The sequence below is a fragment of the Dasypus novemcinctus genome, chromosome 3, assembly GCF_030445035.2.
Source record: "Dasypus novemcinctus isolate mDasNov1 chromosome 3, mDasNov1.1.hap2, whole genome shotgun sequence".
Lineage (NCBI taxonomy): Eukaryota > Metazoa > Chordata > Mammalia > Cingulata > Dasypodidae > Dasypus > Dasypus novemcinctus.
The window spans coordinates 156,048,301-156,072,729 of NC_080675.1; the positions used below are offsets into that span (position 1 = coordinate 156,048,301).

The 24,429-nt window shown below is 40.9% G+C and overlaps 1 protein-coding gene across 1 annotated transcript in view; it reads left to right on the forward strand.

Annotated features, from left to right (window-relative positions):
* The window catches only part of CHSY1 (chondroitin sulfate synthase 1), a 54,608-nt gene extending 32,748 nt beyond the window's left edge, over window positions 1–21,860 (forward strand). The window contains exon 3 of the mRNA XM_058294617.2: window positions 18,826–21,860. Within this exon, the coding sequence (XP_058150600.1) occupies window positions 18,826–20,418 (1,593 nt within the window). The 3' untranslated portion in view covers window positions 20,419–21,860. The remainder of the gene's footprint in view (window positions 1–18,825) is intronic.
* The last annotated feature ends 2,569 nt before the right edge of the window (window positions 21,861–24,429 follow it).

Genomic DNA, 24,429 nt, shown 5'->3' on the forward strand with positions numbered 1-24,429 from the left:
CCTAGAATTGTAACCCTGGTGAGACTTTCATATTTAGCCCCTTATTTTGCAGTTAAAGAACCTGAGACCACATTGGGCTGATGTCTTTTGCCCACTGTCACACAGCCTGTGGGTAGTAAAGCAACTCCTATGGCTTAATCTCCTCTCTCCATTCCATTAACCAATCACCATAAATCTCATAGTGGAGCAGACCCTAATAAGTTTGTTTGCAAGAATTTTTTATCAAAACTCTTTTTTTCTTACCGTGAGACACATAAAACTAAAAATCAGAAAATAATTCGAGAAGCAAACTGGTTCATTGAAATGACATCATCTGGTTGTCTTGCTCAACTTATTATAGATTGTCATCTTAGTACTTGAATGATGAGCATTTGAAGTAAAATGATTTACTTCATGCTGCAGTGTATTGGAAATAAGTATTACATTAATGTAGGGCATGTTCACAATCTGTTGAGTAAAATGAATGAAGTGAAAGAGTTACTTTCTCTTGGTACCTTATTGAGAATGATGTGTACAAGAGCTTCTGTGACTCATTTATATCTAGTTGCTGATGCAGCTGTGTAATGCTGGTTAGAAACAGGGATGAAATGAACCTTCCTAACCCTTAGTGGTCTTTGAGGGTTCTATTTCAGGAAGTGCCATGTCTGTTTTTAGTTTCTTGAAAGTGCCTTTTATGCAGAAACCTGAAGTAGAATAAACATATACCACAAAGTAAAATGCCACACAAAATTTGATGCATTGTGTTTTTTGCTTCTAGAGTGGTTAACTTTTATGCTTTTAATTTTTTAGAAGTTTTTTTAACTTGACTCATGCATTTATTTTTAAAATAATTTATATAATTTTAATTTTGAAATTACTTCTTTTGTAGAAATTCCGTTAGAATTGCAAAGGTAGGAAGCCGGAGGTGTAATCTATGGATGTAATGAGGTTTGGTGTTAGACACAGCCTGCCACTGGGTTAGCCATGGTGGACTGCCCTGGGGAATGGTGGGCAAGGAGAGATGCAGGTGCTGGGACAGGAGAGTGAACTGTATAGGGAAGAGCACTCATGTTTAGGAAGGGGTTTTGTTTAGGCAAAATCTGCATATGCCTGACTTACATTCAGTAAAAGGGAACATAATATGTTACGGAAAAGCTCTAAACCAGGGGCCGGTACATTTTTTGGGGAAGGGCCACCTAGTAAGTATTTTAGACTTTGTGGATCCTGGGGTCTCTGTCTCACCTACTCATTTCTGCCATTGTAGTGTAAAAGCAGTCACAGACAATACAGAAATGAATGCGCATATAGTTGTATTTCAGGAAAACTTTATTTACAAAAATAGGCAGCAAGCCAGTTTTGGCCTGTGGACTATATAGTTGGCCAATCCCTGCACCAGAATTACAGACACAAGTGTTTTAGATCTTGGCTTTGCTGCTGCTAGCTGTTTCTTTATCAAGTTGCCCAGTTTCTCAAAGCTTATTTTCTCCTCTGAAAAATGGAAATAAAACCTATGCTACATAGAGTTGGCTTGAAATCTCATGAAATAATATATAAAATGCTCCTCAGAAAAAATTGGTTGCTCCTGTGCTGTTTCTCCACCATCTCCTCTGGCTTTGTCCTGAATTGCAGGGTTACAGTTCTCAGGCTGTAACCACTGGAGGGGAACAGAGCATGGGGGACTGTACCCTGTGTGTGGGGGGAGACACATCACTTCCACTTATAGTCCACTAGGGAGAACTTGGGTATGTGGTCACATCTGCCTGAAGGAGGCTGGGTGGCTAATCTGTCACCAGGGAGGACAGAGAGGGTGATCATTTACAGTCTGTGCCCCACTATAAAAAGAAATTTTTACATCTCTAGCAGTCCTCTGTGGACTGGGCTTTGTTTCTCCAGTTCGAAGTGTAGGGCAGGGAAGCAGATGTGGCTTAAATGAATGAGCTCCCACCTACCAAATGGTAGGTCCCAGGTTTGGTTCCCAGTGACAATTGGAGAGGCCCTGGCAAGACAGTGAGCTGATGCAACTAGAGATACAAGGAGGAAAAAATAATGAGAGACCTAAAAAGCAGGGAGTGGAGGTGGCTCAAGTGATTAGGTGCCTCCCTACCACAAGGGAGGTCCTGGGTTCAGTTCCTGGTGCCTCCTAAAAAGGAAGACGAGCACACGATGAACAGACACTGCAAGTGCAAAAATGAGGGGGTGGGGAGATATAAATTAATCTTAAAAAAATAAGAATATTAAAAAAGCGTAGCTTTTAAATGGGCTTGCTGTCAAATTTATCAGTAATTTGAGAGAAAATCATTCTTATATTGGCTAGTACTACCTTCTTTGGGAAGATAGAAAACAAAGTTTAAGATTCTTGTGTATTTGCATAGCTATATACTTGTGAGTAAGGTAAAACAAAGACTGAAATAACTAAAACAACACATACTTTGCTCATTATTCTAGGAAATGCCTATAGTTCATTGTGACTTGCTCGGATCACATGCACAGTGTGACATATTCCATGTTTGAATAATAATATTTGAAAGGAAACCAGAGCATTTACTTTTTTTTTTTTTTTTGCAGATTTCTTTCTTTTTCCTCACCCCCTTGCTGTGTCTGTTTGTTGTGTACTCATCTTCCTTTTTTTTTTTTTTTTAGGAGACACTGAGAACCAAACCCGAGAGGGAGGCACCTAGTCACTTGAGCCACCTCCACTCCCTGCTTTGTTGTGCCTCTCGTTATGTTTCCTCCTTGTGTCTCTTGTGTCAGCTTGCTGTCTTGTTCATCTTCTTTAGGAGGTGCCAGGAAAGGAACTAGGGACCTCCCATGTGGTAGGCAGGAGCTCAGTTGCTTGAGGCACATCTGCTTCCCAGCATTCTTTTTTTTTTTTTTTTTAATTTTTAAAAATTTATTTATTTCTCTCCCCTTCTCCCCCATTGTCTGTTCTTTGGGTCCATTTGCTGTGTGTTCTGCCTCTGTTTGCATTATTTGGCGGCACTGGGAAACTGCGTCTCTTTTGTTGTTGTTGTTGTTGCATCATCTTGCTGCATCAGCTCTCTGTGCATACGGTGCCACTCCTGGGCAGGCTGCGCTTCCTTTACCAGGCGGCTCTCCCTATGGGGCACACTCCTTGAGCGTGGGGCACCTCTACGCGGGGGCGCCCCTGCATGGCAGGGCCCTCATTGTGCACGGCAGCACTGCACAAGGGCCAGTTTACCACATGGGTTAGGAGGCCCTGGGAATGGAACCCTGGACCCCCCCATATGATAGACAGACGCTCTTATCAGTTGAGCCATGTCTGCTTCCCCCAGCATTCACTTTTAAATAGTGGCTTTTATTGCCCTGATTGGCTGATTGTTCTATAGTTGACTTGAATTATTAATTCTGGGTCATGATATGTAATACCATCTGGTGAGAGACATGATGCTGTGGGTTTTCTCAATTATTTTGACATTAATTGACAATTAATTGACATTAATTGGATAATAAGAATAGGGTTAATTTTTTTTTTTTTTTTACTACTTTTGAATTTTCCAGGTTTCTGCCAGGAAACGTGGATTGTGTAACAACCCCCCCACCCTTTTTTTTTTTTTTTTGCAGTGTTCGAACAGCCAGACTTTATAGCAGGGTGGGACATGAGAAAATGAGCAAGAGGATGTGAAAAAAGATTTAATTTCTTATAGTATGATTCATACTTATAGGATTTTTATATTATGTCATTTAGTTATAGTTTGCTTATTTTACGTAGACACCTACTTTTTATGTTTATGCATGATTTGTTTTTACTAACATGGGGTTAAGATACTACGTAACTTGAATTTGAATTCAGTGTGGTATGCTGTGCCCCAATTAGCTCCATCTACACACATACTCAAATTCTCTTATGAAAAAAATTTGCTTTTCTTACCTTTGGTTAACATACAACTTATTCCTTTCATTTTAGCCTTTAAGCTTAACTATCTCACATTCTGTGAGATTTTCGTTTTTCTTGTGTCTCTTTTGCTGTGGTTGAAGTCTTGATTGACAGAGTAGAATAACTTGATTTTATTTAGCAGTTAGTGTTAACTATTTCAGGAAAATCAGATGGTCAAAAGTAGAGTTATTACTCAGCCACGAGGCACTTATAAGCATTTATACACCGTATAGTATACATTTTATTCGTTACTCACCTTTTATATTTATATGTGAATTAAAAATAGTGTATGTTTTTTCTAATATTAGCAGTTTTTAAAAGTGATTTAAATCCCATTTCAATATTTTACAATGAACGTGTAATGCTTTGTGATAATAAAAAGACTTTAAAAGGTTTAAAATAGTAATCACAAGTAATTATTAATACATATTTCTACCAGATGGCATTTTATGAATGATGTGGTTTATGTAGGTGCCAGCTTAAGGAACAGTGTATGTGAGACTGTGCCTCATTAATGGACTCCCTCTCTTTTTCATTTAGCCTGTCTTTATTATAAGACACATCTTGTGGAATCTAATCTAAATTTTGGGCCAAGAAGTAGATGAGACTTATTCTTTTTTTTTTTAAAAGATTTATTTATTTATTCCCCCCCCCCCCGGTTCTCTGCTCCCTCTGTCTGTTTGCTGTGTCGTCTTTGTCCGCTTCTGTTGTTGTCAGCGGCACGGGAATCTGTGTTTCTTTTCGTTGCGTCATCTTGTTGTGTCAGCTCTCCATGTGTGCGGCACCATTCCTGGGCGGGCTGCACTTTCTTTTGTTCTGGGTGGCTCTCCTTACGGGTGCACTCCTTGTGCATGGGGCTCCCCTATGCGGGGGACACCCCTGCGTGGCACGGCACTCCTTGCACGCATTAGCACTGCGCATGGGCAAGCTCCGCACGGGTCGAGGCCCGGGGTTTGAACCGTGGACCTCCCATGTGGTAGATGGACGCCCTAACCACTGGGCCAAGTCTGCCGCCCCGAGACTTATTCTTATGGCATCCTTCCTAATACTTTTCAGCAGCACACTCTTGATAATAGAATACTGACTCTTTTTTTAAGATTTATTTTATTTATTTCTCTTCCCCGCCCCTGTTGTCTGTTCTCTTGTGTCCATTTGCTGTGTGTTCTTCTGTGTCTGCTTGCATTCTCAGCAGCACTGGGAATCTGTGTCTCTTTTTGTTGCATCATGTTACTGCATCAGCTATCCATGTGTGCGGTGCTACTCTTGGACAGGCTGTGCTTTTTTTATGTGGAGGCGGCTTTCCTTGCAGGGCACACTCCTCGTGTGTGGGACTCCCCTACACAGGGGACACCCGTGCATGGCACGGCACTCCTTTCACGCATCAGCACTGCGTGTGGGCCAGCTTACCACATGGGCCAGAGTTCGAACCCTGGACTTCCTATATGGTAGGTGGGCACTCTTATCAGTTGAGCCACATCTGCTTCCCAGAATACTGACTTTTAAGGCCACCACTGTATCTCCCCCACCTCATTCAGGGCTCCCCCTGGCTCTGCTTTCTCCAGCCATGCACATGCAGAAACATAGTTGGGATTTGTGATTTGATTTAGAAATTCATGAGGATCAGAAATTGGGATTGTGCAGGTCCTTGGAGGTCCATACAAAAGAGGTTCTCTTACAAGTAGGGGTGGAAAATTCTGGGTTGGATTGGTTAAATACCAGCGCATTTGGCATTTAGCAATTATCTTAACTCTCTTCTAGTACTTGATTATTGTATAGTTGTGTTTAATAGGTGCAGAAGACTAGATAAGAAACAATACAAGGGCAGAATTGATGGTTAGATAGTTAAACTGGACACTTAATTTAAAGCTAAAACTAATTTAGAAGTTATAATTTAAAATGACAGTAATGAAGTATCATTTTAAATACTTTAAAGTGTTGCCCAGCCTCTTTAACTGTTTCTTACCTGGGGTAAAATGTGTGGCACATAGGAACAAGAATAAGAAAGAATCAGAGGAGTAAACCTTCTTAACTAGTTGTTGAGAAGCTTCCCCTTGAATGAGTTCTTTTGCTGTTCCTTTTAGCTTTCAGTATTTCTGGTGCATTTGTAAATGTTAGTAATAAGACAAAATCACTCCTTATTTTTGGCAACTTTTTTCTTTGAGTTTTTCTTATTTAAAGATTTCTTAATCTTGCTGTTACTAGTAATAATTTTACTGCCGAAAACTCAGTAATTACAGCCAAGGGTATAGTAACTTACGGCTTTTATGTCACTTCCACTTTAAAAAGGAGACAGGCAAACATTTGAATTCCACTTTGTTTTGGCACTGCGTCAAGGTATGGATGCTGCCTGTCAGCCCTGAGTGGGCAGGTTTAGGACTCCTTCCTGAGGACAAGTGACCCTGTTTCCTCTGATGTTCTTTCCTGACACCCTCCAGTGTTACTAAGTGCACCTCCTCTCACCCCCCAAGTGAAAACTATTTTCTTGCCATCTCCATTGCCAAAGGAATGGATGTTCTTTGGAAGTAAAGGTGTCTGAAGCGTCACATCATCACAAGACTTTCCTTAGTGCCAGGCAATTTTGTGTTGTCCATTAAATAGGGACTTTCCATTCTTTAGTTTTCACCTAGCTTTATTTGCCCTAAGTTTGGTTCCATAGAGTTTACATACTTGGACACAAAGTTTGAGGTAATCATTTCTAGCTTTTAAATATTTCTTGTTTATTATGTAGCCCTAAACTTAAAATTGAACCCAAATTACACATTTATGAGCCTTGCCATGTGAAGAGACTGTCAAGGAATCTGTAGGCTGGGAGGAGCTGGATGTCCTCGTGGGTCAGGGGCCTGCTTCTTGTTCCTCTATGCCACTCCTTGCACAGTGTATGGGTATCTTACTTGCTGAAGAACAGAGTGTTCCAGGGATACTATAACATATTCTTTATAAAGTCTTTGACCTATGGTTCCCTCTGGAACACTTCCCTTACCCCCCTCACTTCCTTTAGGTCTGCTCCAATTTCACTTTACCTTGACCCAAGGATGAAACTTCACCAAGATCCTTTCTATTGCCTGACCTCTATGTTTCTTCAAAGTCTGTTACGTTATTTGTAAACTGCCTGTCTCCACCCTGAAGTGGTCTGCCCCCCCACTGACCTGTCTTTTGCTGTAACCCCAGCCCCTCATCTGTGCTGTGCCCCCCTGGGAGAGCACCTCTCTCCCCTTATAAAACCAGCACTGCAGAAACAGCGAGTGCAAATTCTGGCTCTGCCTGGCTCTTCAGGGCAGGGACTGTGAGGCCTAGGGCAAGTGACTTTACCTTTTAGGTATTTTAGGACTTATCTTAATTAGTTAATGCTGATAAGTGCTTGGCTCCCATTTTAATGCTATAAAATGCTATAAAATCACAGGGGTGGTTAGAAGCTTTTTTTTTTTTTTTTTTAATCAGTGTAAACTAACATTTGGCTAATTGTTATTGTAAAGTCCTTCTTGCTCTGGTGCCTTACTTCTTTGGAGTCAGGGTAATGGGGGCAAAGGTTGTGACTGGGGAGTAGGGCAAGCAAATGTGTGAGTTCAGGTCTCAACTGAGGCGTTAGCTCTTCTATTTGTTGAGAATAGTGTTTCTCTTGCATTGTGTTGTTTAAATATTGTCTGGGGCCACTTGCTTTGTTACCCTTCATCAATCTGACTTACTCTCCTCAATCTGTAAATTGGGAGAAATGCTATCCATTCAGCCAGTACTTATTGGGCAATAAAAAGCACTGAGAATAAAATGGATTTTGTGCTTTAGTAGTTTATAATTGTGAGGGTTAAAGGAGGGGGGGAAGAGAAAGAAATATGCATATAGAATTATAGCATCTCATAGCTCAAATGCTCAAAAATACTTTTTTTATATAAGGCCTTTTCATTTAGTCTGCTGTCTTAAAGAAAAGCTCATTGCAAATTTTTAATTATTTGCATTTCTACCTACTTTTTCACAAAGGATCCAAGATTTACTTTATGGTACATTCTTCTAAAGGTGGTGTTTTGCCTAGAACAATGAAGGGATAGATAAAGGAATGAACAAAAGAATTTATAATAAATAATAAGCCAGAGAAAAAGAATCAACTAATGGTCTTCCCCTAGAATCTACTTTAATACAAATAACGTGAGAATTGTTTTCTAATAGGTTGCCTAGATTTTGAAAAAGCTTATTTGCATGGCTTCTGGTAAATTGCTATTAGAGAATTTAAAGCTTTTTTAAAGCCCTTTCCCCCCAAAGAAAACCATCACTTCTGCTTCCTGCACTCCCTTTCCCAGCAGTTTTTTAAAAGCTCATGCCTTTTTTGATGATTGCAAAGTGAAAGTCTCTGCTCCTGCTTATATTGATTGGAGAAGATGACAGAAACCAAGCTGCGTAACCCACAAGGCCAGTGTGGACCCGGACATCTAAAACAACGCTGTTATCCTTCTCCCCGTAAACAGCACTGCTCAATTTCAGAAATACTGACAGTTCTGGTTGTAAAGGAATGAGACAAAACTGCCATGCATGCTGTTGGACGTCTAAAGTAGTTGCTGTCCCTTTTTAGAAGCCAAATGAATGGGAATTGGGCTGAAAAGTACTCTTGTTTCCCTCTTGGCTAATTGGCCTTGCTAAACTGGCCTTTCAACCCTGTTCACAGACCTTATGTAGTGACAAGCAGCTCAGCTGGGTTGTCCAAAATATTAGCCTTCATCATCTGAATGCTGCTTGAATCTTTTTTTCCTTTGAGGTAAAATACTACTTGAAATGTCCTATAGGTTAGAGTGGTATAAGACAGCTTTCTGTAGAATGAGATTCTACATCAAATCCAATGTAAACTTCCAAAAAAAAAATCCTAGAATAAAAAGAACCGAAGGCCATATTCAATCCACAGACTTATTTTGACTTGTACTCCTTCCTCTCTTCCTTCCTTTTTAATTTGAACTGGTTACTGACACTTAAAATTTAGGAGACTTGAAACAAAATAGTCCAATTCCCACCTGACAACTGTGGGCCTGTCCTCCTTGACCACAGTTCCCTTTCATACCTTGTCTTATACCCACCTTGCCCCTGTACGTTTGTGGTGGTTTTTTTGGTGATCCCCTAGACCGGAGCTTAGATAATTCGGTCATATAGAGCTGGTTTTGGTCAGGTATTTGGTCACATAACTGACCAGATTAGGAAAGGGCTCAGAACCCATGTGGGAAAGGAGGCCATCCAGGGCCCAACACTGCTCCTCGAGAAAGAAAGGCACTGCTGAGGCACTGAGCATTGCAGTGCTGTCTTCATGGCATTTCATCTTGTGCTTGTACTTATCCTTTCTTTTCACGTGATTGTTCAGTAAATATTTGGTACCACATTTGTATAGGACTTTATTCATATAAAAATGCCTCTGCATACATTCCTTTCCAACAGAGCTGCCATGATTGCTGCTTTTATTTATGAAGAAAAAAATAAGGTAATGCTTGGAGAGCTTTAAGTGACTTCGCGAAAAGCAGCCAGAGAGTAAAAGGGCAGAGATTGGGATTTGGATATAGGACTTTCTGCCTGCAGGTAGGGTTCTCTTCCTACCTTTGTAGCTGTTGATTATTCAAGTGATGTTTACTTGCAAAATCTGTCAAATAGATTTACTGTCTTTGCAGAAGTTTGATATTACTACCATTTTAAAATTTACTTGGCTAAGCTTAATTCTCAATTATTTTGAAATGAATCGGACTTCTCTAAAAAGTGTTTAGATTTTAGAATTTCATAGTTACCATTCAAGACACCGTTAATACAGTTCTCATCTTCTGCCACTAAAAAAAAAAATCCGCAGTTTATTTCTCATGGAAAAAATTTACTTTTTTTAACAGTGCCTACAAAGTGCCTAATTTGACCTGTATGAAAATTGGCAAAGCCTATGCATAACTAATTAGGAGAAAGCTTACGGAGACAAATAGGGTAACCACAGATTCTGAGAGTCCAGGACAATCCTAATTTATGCCTGTGGTCTTGGCCTAATTATTAACAAACTCTCCACTTTCATCTCAGAAGGTCCTGCTTTAGACAAAAAATAATCTGAAAACCCTTCCTATAAGTATATGAGATCGTTAAAAGACTTGAGACTGGCTAATGAAACTCCACCAGCTATGGTCTCTTGAAGTTCAGGCAGCCAGTATTTTCTTTGAACCAGTTTTCAGAACAAAAGGATAAGAAAGCAAATTTTCTGCAATGGATTGAAACATTGCGTAAATTAGAATTAGAAATAGCTGTCAGTCCAGGGCAGTGATAGTCTATTGGCATGGCTAAAATACATATTTAGCAAAGGAAATTAATATAAACAATTAATTGTTTATAATGGAAGAACCATGACTCAAAGAGATTGTTGACCTTCAATTGCAGAGGACAAAGACATTTGCTAATGACAATTGTATATGGTATTTGACTGCAGATTAAATGTGGGTAGGTTGATAGTTGCTCCTTGCTGGGCCAGAATTTTCTGAGAATAGTGTGACCTTCGTATTTACCCCTCTCAGCTTTACTGTAGGAATGATTCAGGGTCCTGAAACATCTCACAGTCAGGGAAGTGACTTGGTCTGGAGTCCAAGATTTATGGGGTGTGCTTTTAGAACAAAGATTAAGGGCTCCTTGGTGGACACCCGAAATTGAAGTTTTTCTTCCATCAGTTTTCTTTTTAGCAAGGCATAGTCTTGTAATTATTAAATAACCTGTGTGTACTTGCTGTGTTTTCTTCTGTGATACTTTTTAACTTTCCATTTTATAATCTTCTAAATAATGTGCCAAATTTAGATTATTAAATTATTTTATAGTAAAATCCTTTTAAATTCTAAATTTTGCATTATTTGAAGTATTCTTTATAATAAGAAAGTTATTAAATATGTTACTCCTAGAGTTATGAAAATTAGCTATTATAAGTCTTACATTGTTTTTTTTTTAAAATATTTATTTATTATTATTTTTTAATTACATTTAAAAAAATATATGAGGTCCCATTCAACCCCACCGCCCCCGCCCCCCACTCCCCCCACAGCAACACTCTCTCCCATCATCGTGATACATCCATTGCACCTGGTAAGTTCATCTCTGAGCATCACTGCACCCCATAGTCAATGGTCCACATCATAGCCCAGACTCTCTCACGTTCCATCCAGTGGGCCCTGGGGGGATCTACAGTGTCCCGTAATTGTCCGTGAAGCACTATCCAGGACAACTCCACGTCCCGAAAACGCCTCCACATCTCATCTCTTCCTCCCGTTCCCCACACCCAGCAGCCCCCATGGCTACCGTTCCCACACCCATTTCACATTTCCTCTGTGGACATTGGATTGGTTGTGTCCATTGCACACCTATGTCAAGTGAGGGCTTAGATTCCACATGGGTACTGGATGCACTCTTCCCGCTTCTAGTTGTAGACACTCTAGGCATTGTTTTTTTATTCTTATTTTATAGCAGATTTGGAAGTTTGTTTTTATAGGATGAAAACAGTAATTGGGATGTACTGTTTGTTACTCTTTAATATTCCAGGTGCAGTGTTACTCAGTGAAGGTGGGGCCCTCTTATATTCGAATGCTGTAACCTCAGCCATACCAGGAGTGGGTGGGTAGAATAGCATTGGTTCATGACTTTAGAGTGTGTTTGGTTCTAAAATGGTCACATTCGATCTTAGACTTCTTCGCCTTGAAGGAACATCCAGTACAATACAGTCATTTTATAAAAGAGAAACATGCAACCCAATAAATTGAAGTGATTTGTCCAAGGTCTTACAACTTCAGTAGCATAAAAGCAATAAATGTCTCTACACGGTCTTACTTATTAAACTTTATTCTTTCAATTATTATACTGTGAACTTTTCTTCAGATTCTGTTACCAGAAAACTGTTCTACACTTACTTTAGTCTTATGCTTATATCTCTTAAGGGTCAGGGACTTTAGTCCTGATGAATCTAGGAGATTGCCTGGAATTCAGAAATTAAATCTCAGAATGAATTAGTTGATATTACTGCATCTTACCAGCTTCATGGGGTATGTTTATAGTGAGCAGTGAGTTAGCCACAGTAGACAAGGAGGAAAATGGATAGAAAACTTAGGTGCTCAGTTTGATATTCCGACCTCTTTTCCTTGAATTGCCTAGGAAAAAATTGGTTCCATTCTTTCTTACCCATAGCATGCCTTCTTAGATACATTTAATCATCTTTTAAATGAAAGGTAGGGAAAATAACCCAAATAACGGCAGAGAAACTGGGAACTAATTAAGATAAAAACAAACAAGGTAATTTAAAGAGAACTTTGTAAGGGACTCCAAAAATCAAATATAGATGTCTGAAATACAGAGGCAGAAACTAGAGCCAAAAAGATGTGATCAGGTGGAAAGGGTTACTTGGGATAGAAGGAAAGGGTAGATGGCCTTCAGTAGTAGGCGCTTTATCAGATCCAGGTGCTGTGTTAGAGGGCCATAGGGCACTGATGGGACACGGTGAGGACAGAGTCTGAGGACCAAGGTCAGACATCCAGCTGTTGCTTCTTGGTTATTTTCCTCCTGCTTCCATTTCATTCTTGAGATCCATGTTCTTCCAAATGTGGCCTAATTGAAATTTTTGCTTTGAGGTATACCTTTTATTCTGTTACTAATTTTGAAGGCAAGTTGTAACATATGTTTCTCTCTCTGAAAAGATTGTTTTCCCTGAGATCTGAAGAGCATCCTTTTCCACCCATGCATTGAGGGTAAAAAGAAGTTGGCTCCCTACTCCTGGCCTAAAGCCGTTTTTATTTTTAGTAAGGTGATATACAAAAAGTGATGAGTGTTGTTAAATATGCCAGTTGACTAGAAGGAGCTAGGAGCTAGCTACTTTCTCTTTTCTTTCTTTCTTCCTTTCTTTCCTTTTTTTTTTTTTTTTCTTCCCCCACTGGGACCAGAGAATGAACCAAGGACCTTGTATGTGGTGGAGGCTGGCACTCAACCACCAAGAGCCACATTGGCTCCCTCCTAGTTAGATCTTTTGTTTATTTTTTGCTTATTTTTGTTTGTTTGTTTGTTTGTTTTTTGGAGGCATCCTGGAAGGGACCTCCCATGCGGAAAGCAGGCAGTCAATTGTTTGAACCACATCTACTCTTTTTTTTTTTCTAAATCAATTTTATTGATACATATTAATAAACCATACAGTCCATCCAAAGTGTACAGCCAGTTCTATTTGGTATAATCATATAGTTATACATTTATCACTTCAGTCATGGTTAGAGCATTTTGTTTATTATTATTTCAATAATAAAAAACAAACAAGAAAATTCTTCACTTTTAATCTCTCTCTGTTTCCCCTACTGTACATAACTGCTAGGTACTTTTAATGTGGAGGTGCTCTATCCTCATCTACTAGATTATATCTGCTTGCCTGTTCCTGGAGTCGACATTTGTCTCATTTAGAAAGGGAGCTATTTCATTGACATACGTTTAGAATTTTCTTAAAGTCACCATAGGTATATATCCCATCTAGTCTGTCATGTGAGTGACTTCTTTGTATTAAAGTTTTAAAGCTGTATCTTCATTACTGTTGCAGTATTAGTTAGTGTGTTAAGTAAACCCTTTGAGGTGGTATAGGGGCCACCAGCTAGTCTGGACAAGTAGTTGACCTTATTTTTAAGTTTGCCTTCTCCATTGCTCCTTTACACATACACATGCATGTGCGCGTGCTCTCTTCTGTCTTGTAACAGATTTCTTCTACATTAAAAGAAAGGGAACACAACATTCCTTTCAGTCCAACTTTTGGAGTTTAGCCAGAAGGTACCTACAACTTCACTATAGTTTAAAGTTCCCAGCTTTAATGACTCAAGAGGTTTTTAAGGCTTTCAAAAGCCTATTAGTTGATAATGTTCTCTTCTTCCTCATTATCCCCTTAACACACTCAGATAAACCTTGGCTAGACTTTAGTCACTATGAAAAGGTCATAGGCAGCCTCTAAAACATTTTGAGAAATGTATTCCTAAAAATGTTTGGGGACACGGTGTTCTAGCAAGTATGTAAGAAGTAATCAATCATGCAAAGAAAACCAAGCATTCCACAGAAGATTCTCGTTGGAGCTTGCCCTCCATGTTGGTGTTTTGATAGCCAGGAAATTTTTAAAAAGTGACAACTATCATTTATCCAGAAATGTGTATAGTTTTCTTTAAAGTATATTTAAGATATATCTTGGGCTGAGGAACCCAGATTTGCCCCTCTGAATGTTACTGTCTATAATGTATCACGCGTCAGTCCTCATCAGCGTTTTCTTCATTGCAGTAATTTTTTTGTACTCGCAGTGCTTGGAGACTTAGCTGTTCATCATTAATTTGTCAAATATCTGTTGAGCCTCTTGAGTATGTGTCAGGCACTGAGCTAAATCTGGAAATATAGGTAATTAAAGTTCCATTATCCTCTTGGAAAACTTCACTTTCTGGGACTCCTTGCGCTGTCATTCTGGAGCTCGTCTTTTCTTCTGTGTTGGATCCCTTGTTGCTGTATCCCTGTGCCATCTTCTTTACAGATTAATACTCGTGTCAGAGAGGCACATCCTCTAGTAGATAACTGGGAAAGAGTGAATGCAAGATAAATTTGAGTCTTTGAATATCTATAGTCCCTCTCCGCTCTCTTCTGATTGATTGATAGTTTGGCTAGAAAGAGAATTCTATATTGAGAGAAGTTTTCACTACTCCCACTTTGAAGGCATTGTTCTTGTCTAGGTCCAGTGTCTTTCTGATTCTGATTGTAGACAGCCTTTTTTCCTGCTCTCTGGAAGTTCTGTGGAGTTGTAAATATGCACTCCTTGTGCTCGGCCCCTTACTCTGGCTAGTTCAGGAACTCTAGTTCTTTAATTCTGCATCCATTTTTTTTGTACTGTTATCCCCCCCCATGTATTATTATTTTTTCTGTTAACTCTTTCTAGAGTGAAACTTATCTCTCTTGTTGTCTATTTTTGTCTTCTAGTTTCTGGGGGATTCTTTATCTTAAAGCTCCAATCCCCTTTTTTGTTTTGCTATTTTGTGTTTAATTTCAAGAGCTTTTTTCCTCTGATTTTTCCTTTTATGTTGTTGCATGGACACAGTATTTTCTTTGTGTATTATAGGTTAGTTTTTTGTTAGAGGACTTTAGATATCTATGTATGTGGTGGTTTAGTTGAACCTTCCAGTCCCCTATTTGGGATGGAGTATGGCATAAGGCTGCTTGGTGGGGGAGGAGAGTGGGAGGTCCCGCTGTTTGTCTAGATTTCCATTTTGCCCTGGGTGTGCAGCCTTGCACACACACCCTTCCCTCCTCCCCCAACCTAGGTCCTCAGGATCATTTTCTCCAGAGATTGTATCTCTGATTCCCTGGGGCTGTTGTGAGGAAGAGTGTTTGCCCAGACACGTGGGGAAGGGAATTTCGGGGTCTGACTGCTTCATTTTACCTTTCTTCCAGTCTCCCTGGTGGCTGCTCAGCACTTGGGTGGTTCCTGGGATCTGAAAAGTAGATTGACTTACTCCTCAGAGCAGGCTGTTAGATTCCATCTTCCTTCACTCACTTCCCATTTTCCCAGAATTTGGGGACATCTGTGATCTGCTCTTCCTTCTTTCCCATTTGCTTTGTCCTTACATGTCTGTTCCTTTTATATTTCTTCATTCTCTTTTTAGAGATACTTATAAAAGGAGAAGAAGGAATCATGTGGGTTCTGTCACCCATATTTTAGCCATTCGTTGCCAGTTTATGTTTTAAGAAGACCATGTTTGCTACTGTGTCAAGAATGGAATGGAGGAAAGAACAGAATTCTGTGAGACTAGTGTCAGACAGAGGTATGTCTCCTAGGGAGGCTGGAGGGAGCAGTGGGTTTGGGGTATATCAGGAAATGGAAGCAGTGGCACCGAGCAGCAGGCAGGAAGGAACATCACTGGTTTCAGAGTGTTGGATTAATTTTGGAGAGCAACTTTTAAGGCCAAAGTGATGGTTACGTGTGTTTATATTCCTGAAAATGGAGAAACCTTTTAAAAAATGCCATTGTTCTTCATGCTCATTGTTAAAATTTTGGAAATTATAAGCAGACAAAATGGAAATAATATAAAATCCTCTTACATTCCAACATATACAGTAATTATGTCACTGGTCTCTAAATACAGAACATGTCGGTTGTTGCTGTGCCCTCTTGAGTCACCTTTATGCAGGTGATAACTTCACGTGGAATTGTGAGGTCAAATGGGATGCACAGTTATTATAGGAAGACAGGTTTCTCCAAGACCCAGAGAAACTTGTCTTCTGAGAGGCTTAAAGACCGTTCCTTTTTACTATTGATTCATGTATGGTGTGAGGGTTTAAATTTTAATTGCAAAATTATTGTGTTTTTTTTTTTTTTTGGCGTGGTTAACCCCACAAAGATTTTTTTTTTCCTAAATCTTCCTTCATGTTTTTGAATCATCAGATTATATTCACCTGTCACCTTGTGGCCCTGCAGTTTCCTTCCAAGGTTCAGCCTAGCTAGAAAATGAACAGTAAGACATGGGCAGGAAGTTCATTCAGTTTCTTCTGTTGCCTCCCATATAAGGAGTGGAATAACAAGATAGATATACTGTCATGGTCCTTACATGCTCATCATCCACACCTTGTCACAGGGTGTTTTGTTTTTACCTGCTATCACCCTGTGGCCCACGTAGTGCTTGAAGGAGTTTAAGCATCAGTTGCTCAAACCCTTCTCTCAAAAAACCTGAGAATTCTTACTTAGCTTTAGGTCTTTTTCTTTTCAAATTTTTTTTAGCTTTAGGTCATTTTAAACTAATATGTTTAAAAGTTTGCCTTCCTATAGTTTGCGGTATTGTTGAAGAGGTATAGAAGATTCCCTGTAACAAATGTCTCCTCTGCACATACATAACGAGTGTATGCTGAGAAGCAATAAGCAAACACATGCACCACTTGCAGGGAGGGCAACAGTGTGTGTCTGAGTTCCAAGTTCAAGTTAGTGCTTGATGGCCTCTGCTTCTGGTGGTTTTAAACTTGGCCTCTTATTCTAATTACTTGTAAAATTTGGCAGTTATTTCATTAGCTGATTTCCACATACATACCTCATACATTGATCATAAGTGATGTGGGAAGCAGAGTTGGAAACACTGATGCCACTTGGGGGGTTCTGTGATCCCATTCTGATTCCTAATCTGAGCCTGGACCTCATAGGCATCCATTTTAGGAAAGGACATGTTTTTGGTTGACCTTTGCCACAAGGTCCACATTGGCCAGACTCATGGGTCCATCAGGGTACAGAGCCCTCAGTGTGGAACCTACCCCCCCACACAGACATTTTTTCCCTTTGAGCTATTCTAGTAACTGGTAGCATATAGTATTATAGAGAAAAAGGAAATGGGATATAAAAAAATGCTAGTATGTATTTTTCTTTTTATGTGGTAATTGTAAATGGCTCGGTTGAAAAAATTAGTAAAATATATGGCTCTCCAAAGGTTAATAAGCTATATAATCCAATGGATCCTTACTACCCTTATTGAGAGTTAATATTTAACAAAACCGTGAACCACAAGTGAAGGGTGCTAATTTATCAGATACCAACCTTAGGTGTTATTTTCACTAAACTACTTTTTTTTTTTTTTACGCAATTTATCCTTCATCCCAAAAAGGCTTTAATCATTTCATTGTTCAGATGTACTTTAATCATTTTCGGTGATTAAATGAAACTTTAATCAAATGAAACTTTAATCATTTCATTGTTCAAATATACTGAGGCATTAGGTGTATTCCCTTGGGATAACTCAGGCCCAGTTTTTGTGTGATTGACCTCAAGTTTAGGTTCCTCCAAAACATAGATTATCAGGGAAGCGGATGTGGCTCAACTGATAGAGGTCTGCCTACCATATGGAAGGTCCAGAGTTCGATACCAGGGCCTCCTGACCTGTGTGGTAAACTGGCCCACGTGCAGTGTTGCTGCGTGCAAGGAGTGCTGTGCTGCATAGGGGTGCCCCACGCATAAGGAGTGTGCCCCTCAAGGAGAGCCGCCCTGCACGAAAAAAGCACAGCCCGCCCAGGAGTGGCACTGCATGCATGGAGAGCTGATGCAGCAAGATGACACAACAAAAAGAGACAGATTCCCGGTGCCATCTGACAAGAATGCAAGCAGACACAGAAGAACACACAGTGAATGGACAGAGAGAGCAGACAACGGAGGGGGGTGGGGGGCAGGGCAGGATAAATAAATAAAAGGAATCTTTTAAAAACAAAACATGCATTATTAGGCAGAGGAGGAAAAGTTGGGGGAAAGCACTTGCCCCTCTCCTTCCTGCTATACACAGCCCAGTGGCAGAGGCACACCTTGCATGAGCAAACAGGCATTTAAAAGTATTTTTAGTGTGCGTTCTTCCAGCTCCACTGCAGAACCTTGATTTTCCCCTACAGCATGTCCCCCTAAGGGGCAAGCCTCTTCATGTGTGCAATTACTTTCCCTTTCCTTTGGCTCTCTACAGGTGGTATCCATGCTTTGGCTCTACTTGTATTCCTCGGGTTCTCCTTCTTGCTCCCCAGAAGAGCAGTCTATTACTGTAGAGTCTTGACTGCAGGGTTTTCTGTTATAGGTGGGTGCCAGTTTTCAGTTAAAAAGCCTCAACTTAAGGGTCCCATCACAAGCTTAGCAGCACTGGGGGTAACATTCTGTTTCAGGGGTACTCTGGGTGCAGTGAGAGCTCAAATTTACTTTTTTTCTGGGAAAACTTTCATAATCCCATCCGCCTGCAGAGTTCTGTTGGCCAACTCTGGTTATTGATGAGGTCTTATTTCTTTAAGCAATTTCTATCCTTTTAATCTTACTATTGATTAAGCTTTATCTAGGGCCTTTTGTGTGCTGTGACTCATTGAGAAAAACCTGGTAATATTTAGAATTTTTCTGTAGTGCATCCAGGCTAATAAGGAAATATATGAATAGAAGAACATTGTCATGTGATACTAAAATAGTAATCTTTTTTCTTTAACAGATGCAGCAGCTTTTTTATGAGAATTATGAACAGAACAAAAAAGGTTACATTAGAGATCTCCATAACAGTAAAATTCATCGAGCCATCACATTACACCCCAACAAAAACCCACCCTACCAGTACCGACTTCACAGCTATATGCTTAGTCGCAAGATAGCTGAACTTCGTCATCGCACAATACAGCTCCACCGAGAAATTGTCCTGATGAGCAAATACAGTAATACTGAGATTCATAAAGAAGATCTGCAGCTGGGAATTCCTCCTTCCTTTATGAGGTTTCAGCCCCGCCAACGAGAGGAGATTTTGGAATGGGAGTTTCTTACTGGAAAATATTTGTATTCAGCTGCTGACGGTCAGCCCCCTCGAAGAGGGATGGACTCTGCCCAGAGAGAAGCATTGGATGACGTTGTCATGCAGGTCATGGAAATGATCAACGCCAATGCCAAGGCCAGAGGGCGCATCATTGATTTTAAGGAGATACAGTATGGCTATCGTCGTGTTAACCCTATGTATGGGGCTGAATACATCCTGGATCTGCTGCTCCTTTATAAAAAGCACAAAGGTAAGAAAATGACTGTTCCCGTGAGGAGGCATGCATATCTACAGCAGACCTTCAGCAAGATCCAGTTTGTGGAGCATGAGGAACTGGATGCCGAGGAACTGGCCAACAAAATTAACCAAGAATCTGGGTCCTTATCCTTTCTCTCAAATTCCCTGAAGAAGCTTGTTTCATTTCAGCTCCCCGGGTCAAAAAATGAGCACAAAGAACCCAAAGATAAAAAGATAAATATATTGATTCCTCTCTCTGGACGTTTTGATATGTTTGTGAGATTCATGGGAAACTTTGAAAAGACATGTCTTATCCCAAATCAGAATGTCAAGCTTGTTGTTCTGCTTTTCAATTCTGTCTCCAACCCTGACAAGGCTAAGCAAGTTGAACTAATGAGAGATTATCGCATTAAGTATCCTAAAGCTGATATGCAGATTTTGCCTGTGTCTGGAGAATTTTCCAGAGCGCTAGCCCTTGAAGTAGGATCTTCCCAGTTTAATAATGAATCCTTACTCTTCTTCTGTGACGTTGACCTCGTGTTTACTACAGAATTCCTCCAGCGATGTCGCGCAAATACGGTTCTAGGTCAGCAAATATATTTCCCAATCATCTTCAGCCAGTACGATCCAAAGATTGTTTATAATGGGAAAGTTCCCAGTGACAACCATTTTGCCTTTACTCAAAAAACTGGCTTCTGGAGAAACTATGGGTTTGGCATCACTTGTATTTATAAGGGAGATCTTGTCCAAGTAGGCAGCTTTGATGTTTCCATCCAAGGCTGGGGTCTCGAGGATGTGGACCTTTTCAACAAAGTTGTTCAAGCAGGTTTGAAGACGTTCAGAAGCCAAGAAGTAGGAGTAGTCCACGTCCATCATCCTGTCTTCTGTGACCCCAATCTTGATCCCAAACAGTACAAAATGTGCTTGGGGTCCAAAGCAGCCACATATGGGTCCACACAACAGTTGGCTGAAATGTGGCTGGAAAAAAACGATCCAAATTACAGTAAAAGCAGCAATAATAATGGTTCAGTGAGGACAGCCTAATGTCCAGCTCTGCTGGAATAGACACTTTTAATTATCTAATTTATTTTTAAAAGATTTTTTTGTATGATCAGTTTTTGAAGTCCATACAAGGATATATTTTACATGTGGTTTGCTTACAAAGGACTCTACTTTAAGATTAAGATTGAGCTATTTGAACAAAAATGTCATCAGTGTTTGCCTTTGAACACATCTTGCTGAATGTTATGTAGCAGACCTGCTTAATCATGACTTGAAACATACCTGATGAACAAAGCTTTTTTACATTTCCTTTTCCAATCTCCTTTGTTACAGTCCTATGGCAGAAAACTTTGGATGTTCCTGCAAAGTATTATTATAACAGAACACCGTCACACTGGCACATGTTCTGTTGTGACTGTTAACATTGCACAGATTCTACCTTTTGTCTTTTTTACAAGTTTTTATTTTGAAAAAAAAAAAGCCATTTTGTGTTTCACTTGAGATGTCATGGTTGTAGCGTCACCTTTAGGAGAGCTTTCCAAAATTGATTGTTTCCCCCAAACTGTGCTTCCTACAGTCCCTTAGATGTTAAAGCGAACGGGAGCAAGGAAAGCAAAATACGTGCAGCTCTTCTAGTTGTACAGACTAGCTGTCACTGGTTTGGCCTAAATGGACCTGGTAGTAAATTTCAGAAAGGATTTGGAATTTTCTCTCTTTCTGACCCTTCTCTTTAAAGGGTAAAATATTAATACTTAGAATGGAAAGAATTATTGTATTCTAATGTATGCAAGCTTAAAGAAAAAAAAAACCACCCTGATGATGATGAAAACATTGGGGAAAAACTTGTACCTGATTTTGTTTAGTCCATCCTTCATGTCTGTGTTATGTTGATGGAGGTGGTTATTTCATCCTTTAATTACTGTTTTGTTTTCTCCTTTGTATCTGAAGTACCTTTAATTTATTTAATATCCATTGTTTCAAGCTCTGCCATTTCTGGAATACCTGTTAGTTATTAGTATTTGTGTGTATCAGGATTGTGCACTCACTGTTTAGTATGTTTTATTTGCAGTAAACTGATCTCCAAAGATTTCCTTTTGAAAGCTTCCCCCCCCCCCCCCTTAATTTTTACATTCCTTACTGTTTTACTAAAATATTAAGTGTTCTTTGACAATTTTGGTGCTTATGTGTTTGGGGGGACAAAACTAAAGTGAATCTGTCATTACATCAGAAAGTTTGTTTAAAACTCACAGATCAAATGTGCCTTAATGATTTTTTTTTCATTTAGATTTCAAACTGATAGGATTGCCATTTTAATATAGGTCATTGGAGATCTGCTTATTTGTAAATAGCCTATTGCTCCTTTGGAAAAATAAACCAGTGAACAATATTTTTCTATTGTATTTTCAGAACCATTTTGTCTCATTATTCCTGTTTTAGCTGGAGGAGTTGTATTCTGTTTGGAGAGTAAACAACTTAAACACTGATTCTTAAAGTTCTCCAAGTTATTCAAGGGAAATGTTTATGTGAACTGCAGTTTGGGAGTGAAGTGAAACTAACTTTCAAGTGCCTCTTGATCTGTTTTTTCCTAGAATGAATGTATCTTTTGTTTGTTCCTCTTTGACTTCCTCTCCCTGTGTTCTCTAGAGCAGTGGTTATCAAGCCAGGTCCAGGCACCATCTGGACACTTGATCCAAATGCACTTTCCTGGAGCCCACACTGGCCCTGTGGGATCGATGAGCATCTACATCTTAACAGGTGGCCCGAGTGACGGCTATGTGTACTGCTGTTCTCAGGTTTTAGGAGCGATCCGCAGGATGGATTGAAGTTGCCATATAATCTGATAGTCAAATAAAGTAACATCTCTGATGCCAAGGTAGCAGGCTTTTGTGGAAGAGAATTAGATTCCCAGAAAAGATATTGACAAGGTAGTGACAGTGAAGTCCCAGCATAATGACATTGTGCTCACAGTGAGAATGGCTTTAATCAGCCTAATTGCCATTTACTTTATGGAGGTGTTTAGTTTTCCTTGGAAAAAAGTACAGAGATTTCTGTTCAGTAAGGAAGAGCATAATATACATCTTGATAGTCATTTAAATTCTCTCCTATTTATCTTAACAGTGAACTGCAGGGAGGCAGACAGGGGGTTGGGGGGAGACCTTTATCAAGGGCCAGTATCCATCCAGCACTTCCTCTTCTCCCATTCCTGCTTAAGTTGGCTCCTCTTCCCGTTACCAGTGCTGATGTAAGTGCTGCCTGCTTCTTCAAGGCTTTGCCTCCAAAGTGGCTGCTGGACTCCGCAGTGTCCCTCTGGTGTGCCATTCCCTGGACCCTTGTGCCCACTGGCCTGAGGCTCCACCCTCCTTCCAGCCTGTACCCTATTGATTCCAGAATCACTCCTACAGGGAGCCCTGCTGCCTGCAGTGTGGGACCTGTGTTCCCCGTAGCACTCAGGGCCCTCCTCAGCCAGGCATCTCCCAGCTCATCAGGGACCACCTTCTGTCAAACCAGCTCCAAGTTGGGGGGGGGGGTGCGGCTCACACTCTTCTGTCTATAGCTCTCTCCCCATATCATTCTGGGCAAACTTGACTCACCCTCCAAGGACCCAGGGTTTCCTCAGGAATACATTCTGCCCCCCTCCCCAACACACACCCATGCCCACTGTCTGCTCCAATAGCACCTTGCCCCCATGCTGGCAGACCCACCACAGTTGTACTGCATCATGCAGTCCTGCAAGCTGCCTCCCTTGAGGGCAGGCCTGGACCTCTGGTTTGTGGGCTACCCCTGGCATATTGGGCTCTTGCGTCTGTGGGATGACCATACTCCACCCGTGCCCAGCTGTATTGCCTGCTATTCTTTCTCGGGCACCCTCACCGTCCACTTGTGTGCCTTGACCAGCAGCACCGCTACCCAGGGAACACCCTCTCGACCTCCGCCCATCATTTTGGAGGCCTGGATCCTGCCACTGAACAGGATGTGACCCGGCAGCTCTTACACTCTCATGGCCTGGAAATAATCCCTTCTTCCCTGAAACTCTTAGAGCTTTTATATTTGTACCTTTTTTCTGTTTAACTTTTCTGCTTTTTCTGGACACATCACTTTATTTCTAATACAGAAAAATATTAAAACAGCCCACAAACGAAGTAATCCTCCTTAATAGTATTTAAAAATTAAGAATACATGAATATGTTTGAAAGGAGAGAATCACAATGTACAAAGCCTCTCTTCCCACACCCCTTCCACCTTCAGCTCCTCACAAAGACCCCTAAGGTGTTTTGTAGATCTTGGTGAGAAGTGAGGTGTGAATGGGGTGTGGACTAGTGTACACTAAGGAGGGAACAGCGGGCCCACCTGGGCACCGTGGCCATCAGTGGGGAGCCAGGTGATCCTCTCACACCTTTGCCTGCCTCTGTCCCAGAAATGCATGAGATGGAGGTTTGATGATGGAGTGGCCTTGTGCTTGGAGGTGAGGGCAGAAGGCCCTTCTTGCCGATGGTGGTGGGATAAGCAGGAGCCTTGCCCAGGCCAGGTGTATTGGGGCAGCCGGTAGCCATCTGCACCTCACACCTGGAATTGAGGACTTCCGGTACAGCTGTCCCAGGACTTCCGGTACAGCTGTCCCAGACCAGAATGAGAGCTACGTGGACCTCATACTCCCAAGCCCTTTTGTGTTTGGAGATGAGGGTCATGTGTCTGTCACACAGTACAGGTCTGGGACAATTTCTTTAACTGCAGAGATAGGTGGACACTAGGAGCAAGGGAAGTGCTGAGAGCAGAGGGGTGGAGGTGAGTGATGGCACAGCCTGGGCCTTCCAAATTCAGAAAACGTGGGACTCTGACCCTCTAAAACCTGTCCCCAGCCTCCCCTCTTTTCCATCTGCCCAGTGGATCAAGTCCTTGAACTCTGTCAGGGGTTTGCTGGTGCCTCCTTCCATCCAGCCCTCTAGCCACATCCTCTTTTAGAGTCCTCAAAGCCTAGGTCGCTGATTGAGCCGCTGAGTGAACACCCCAGACCGCAGGTGCAGGGGCCATGGCTAGTACGTTCTTTGCCTCCGC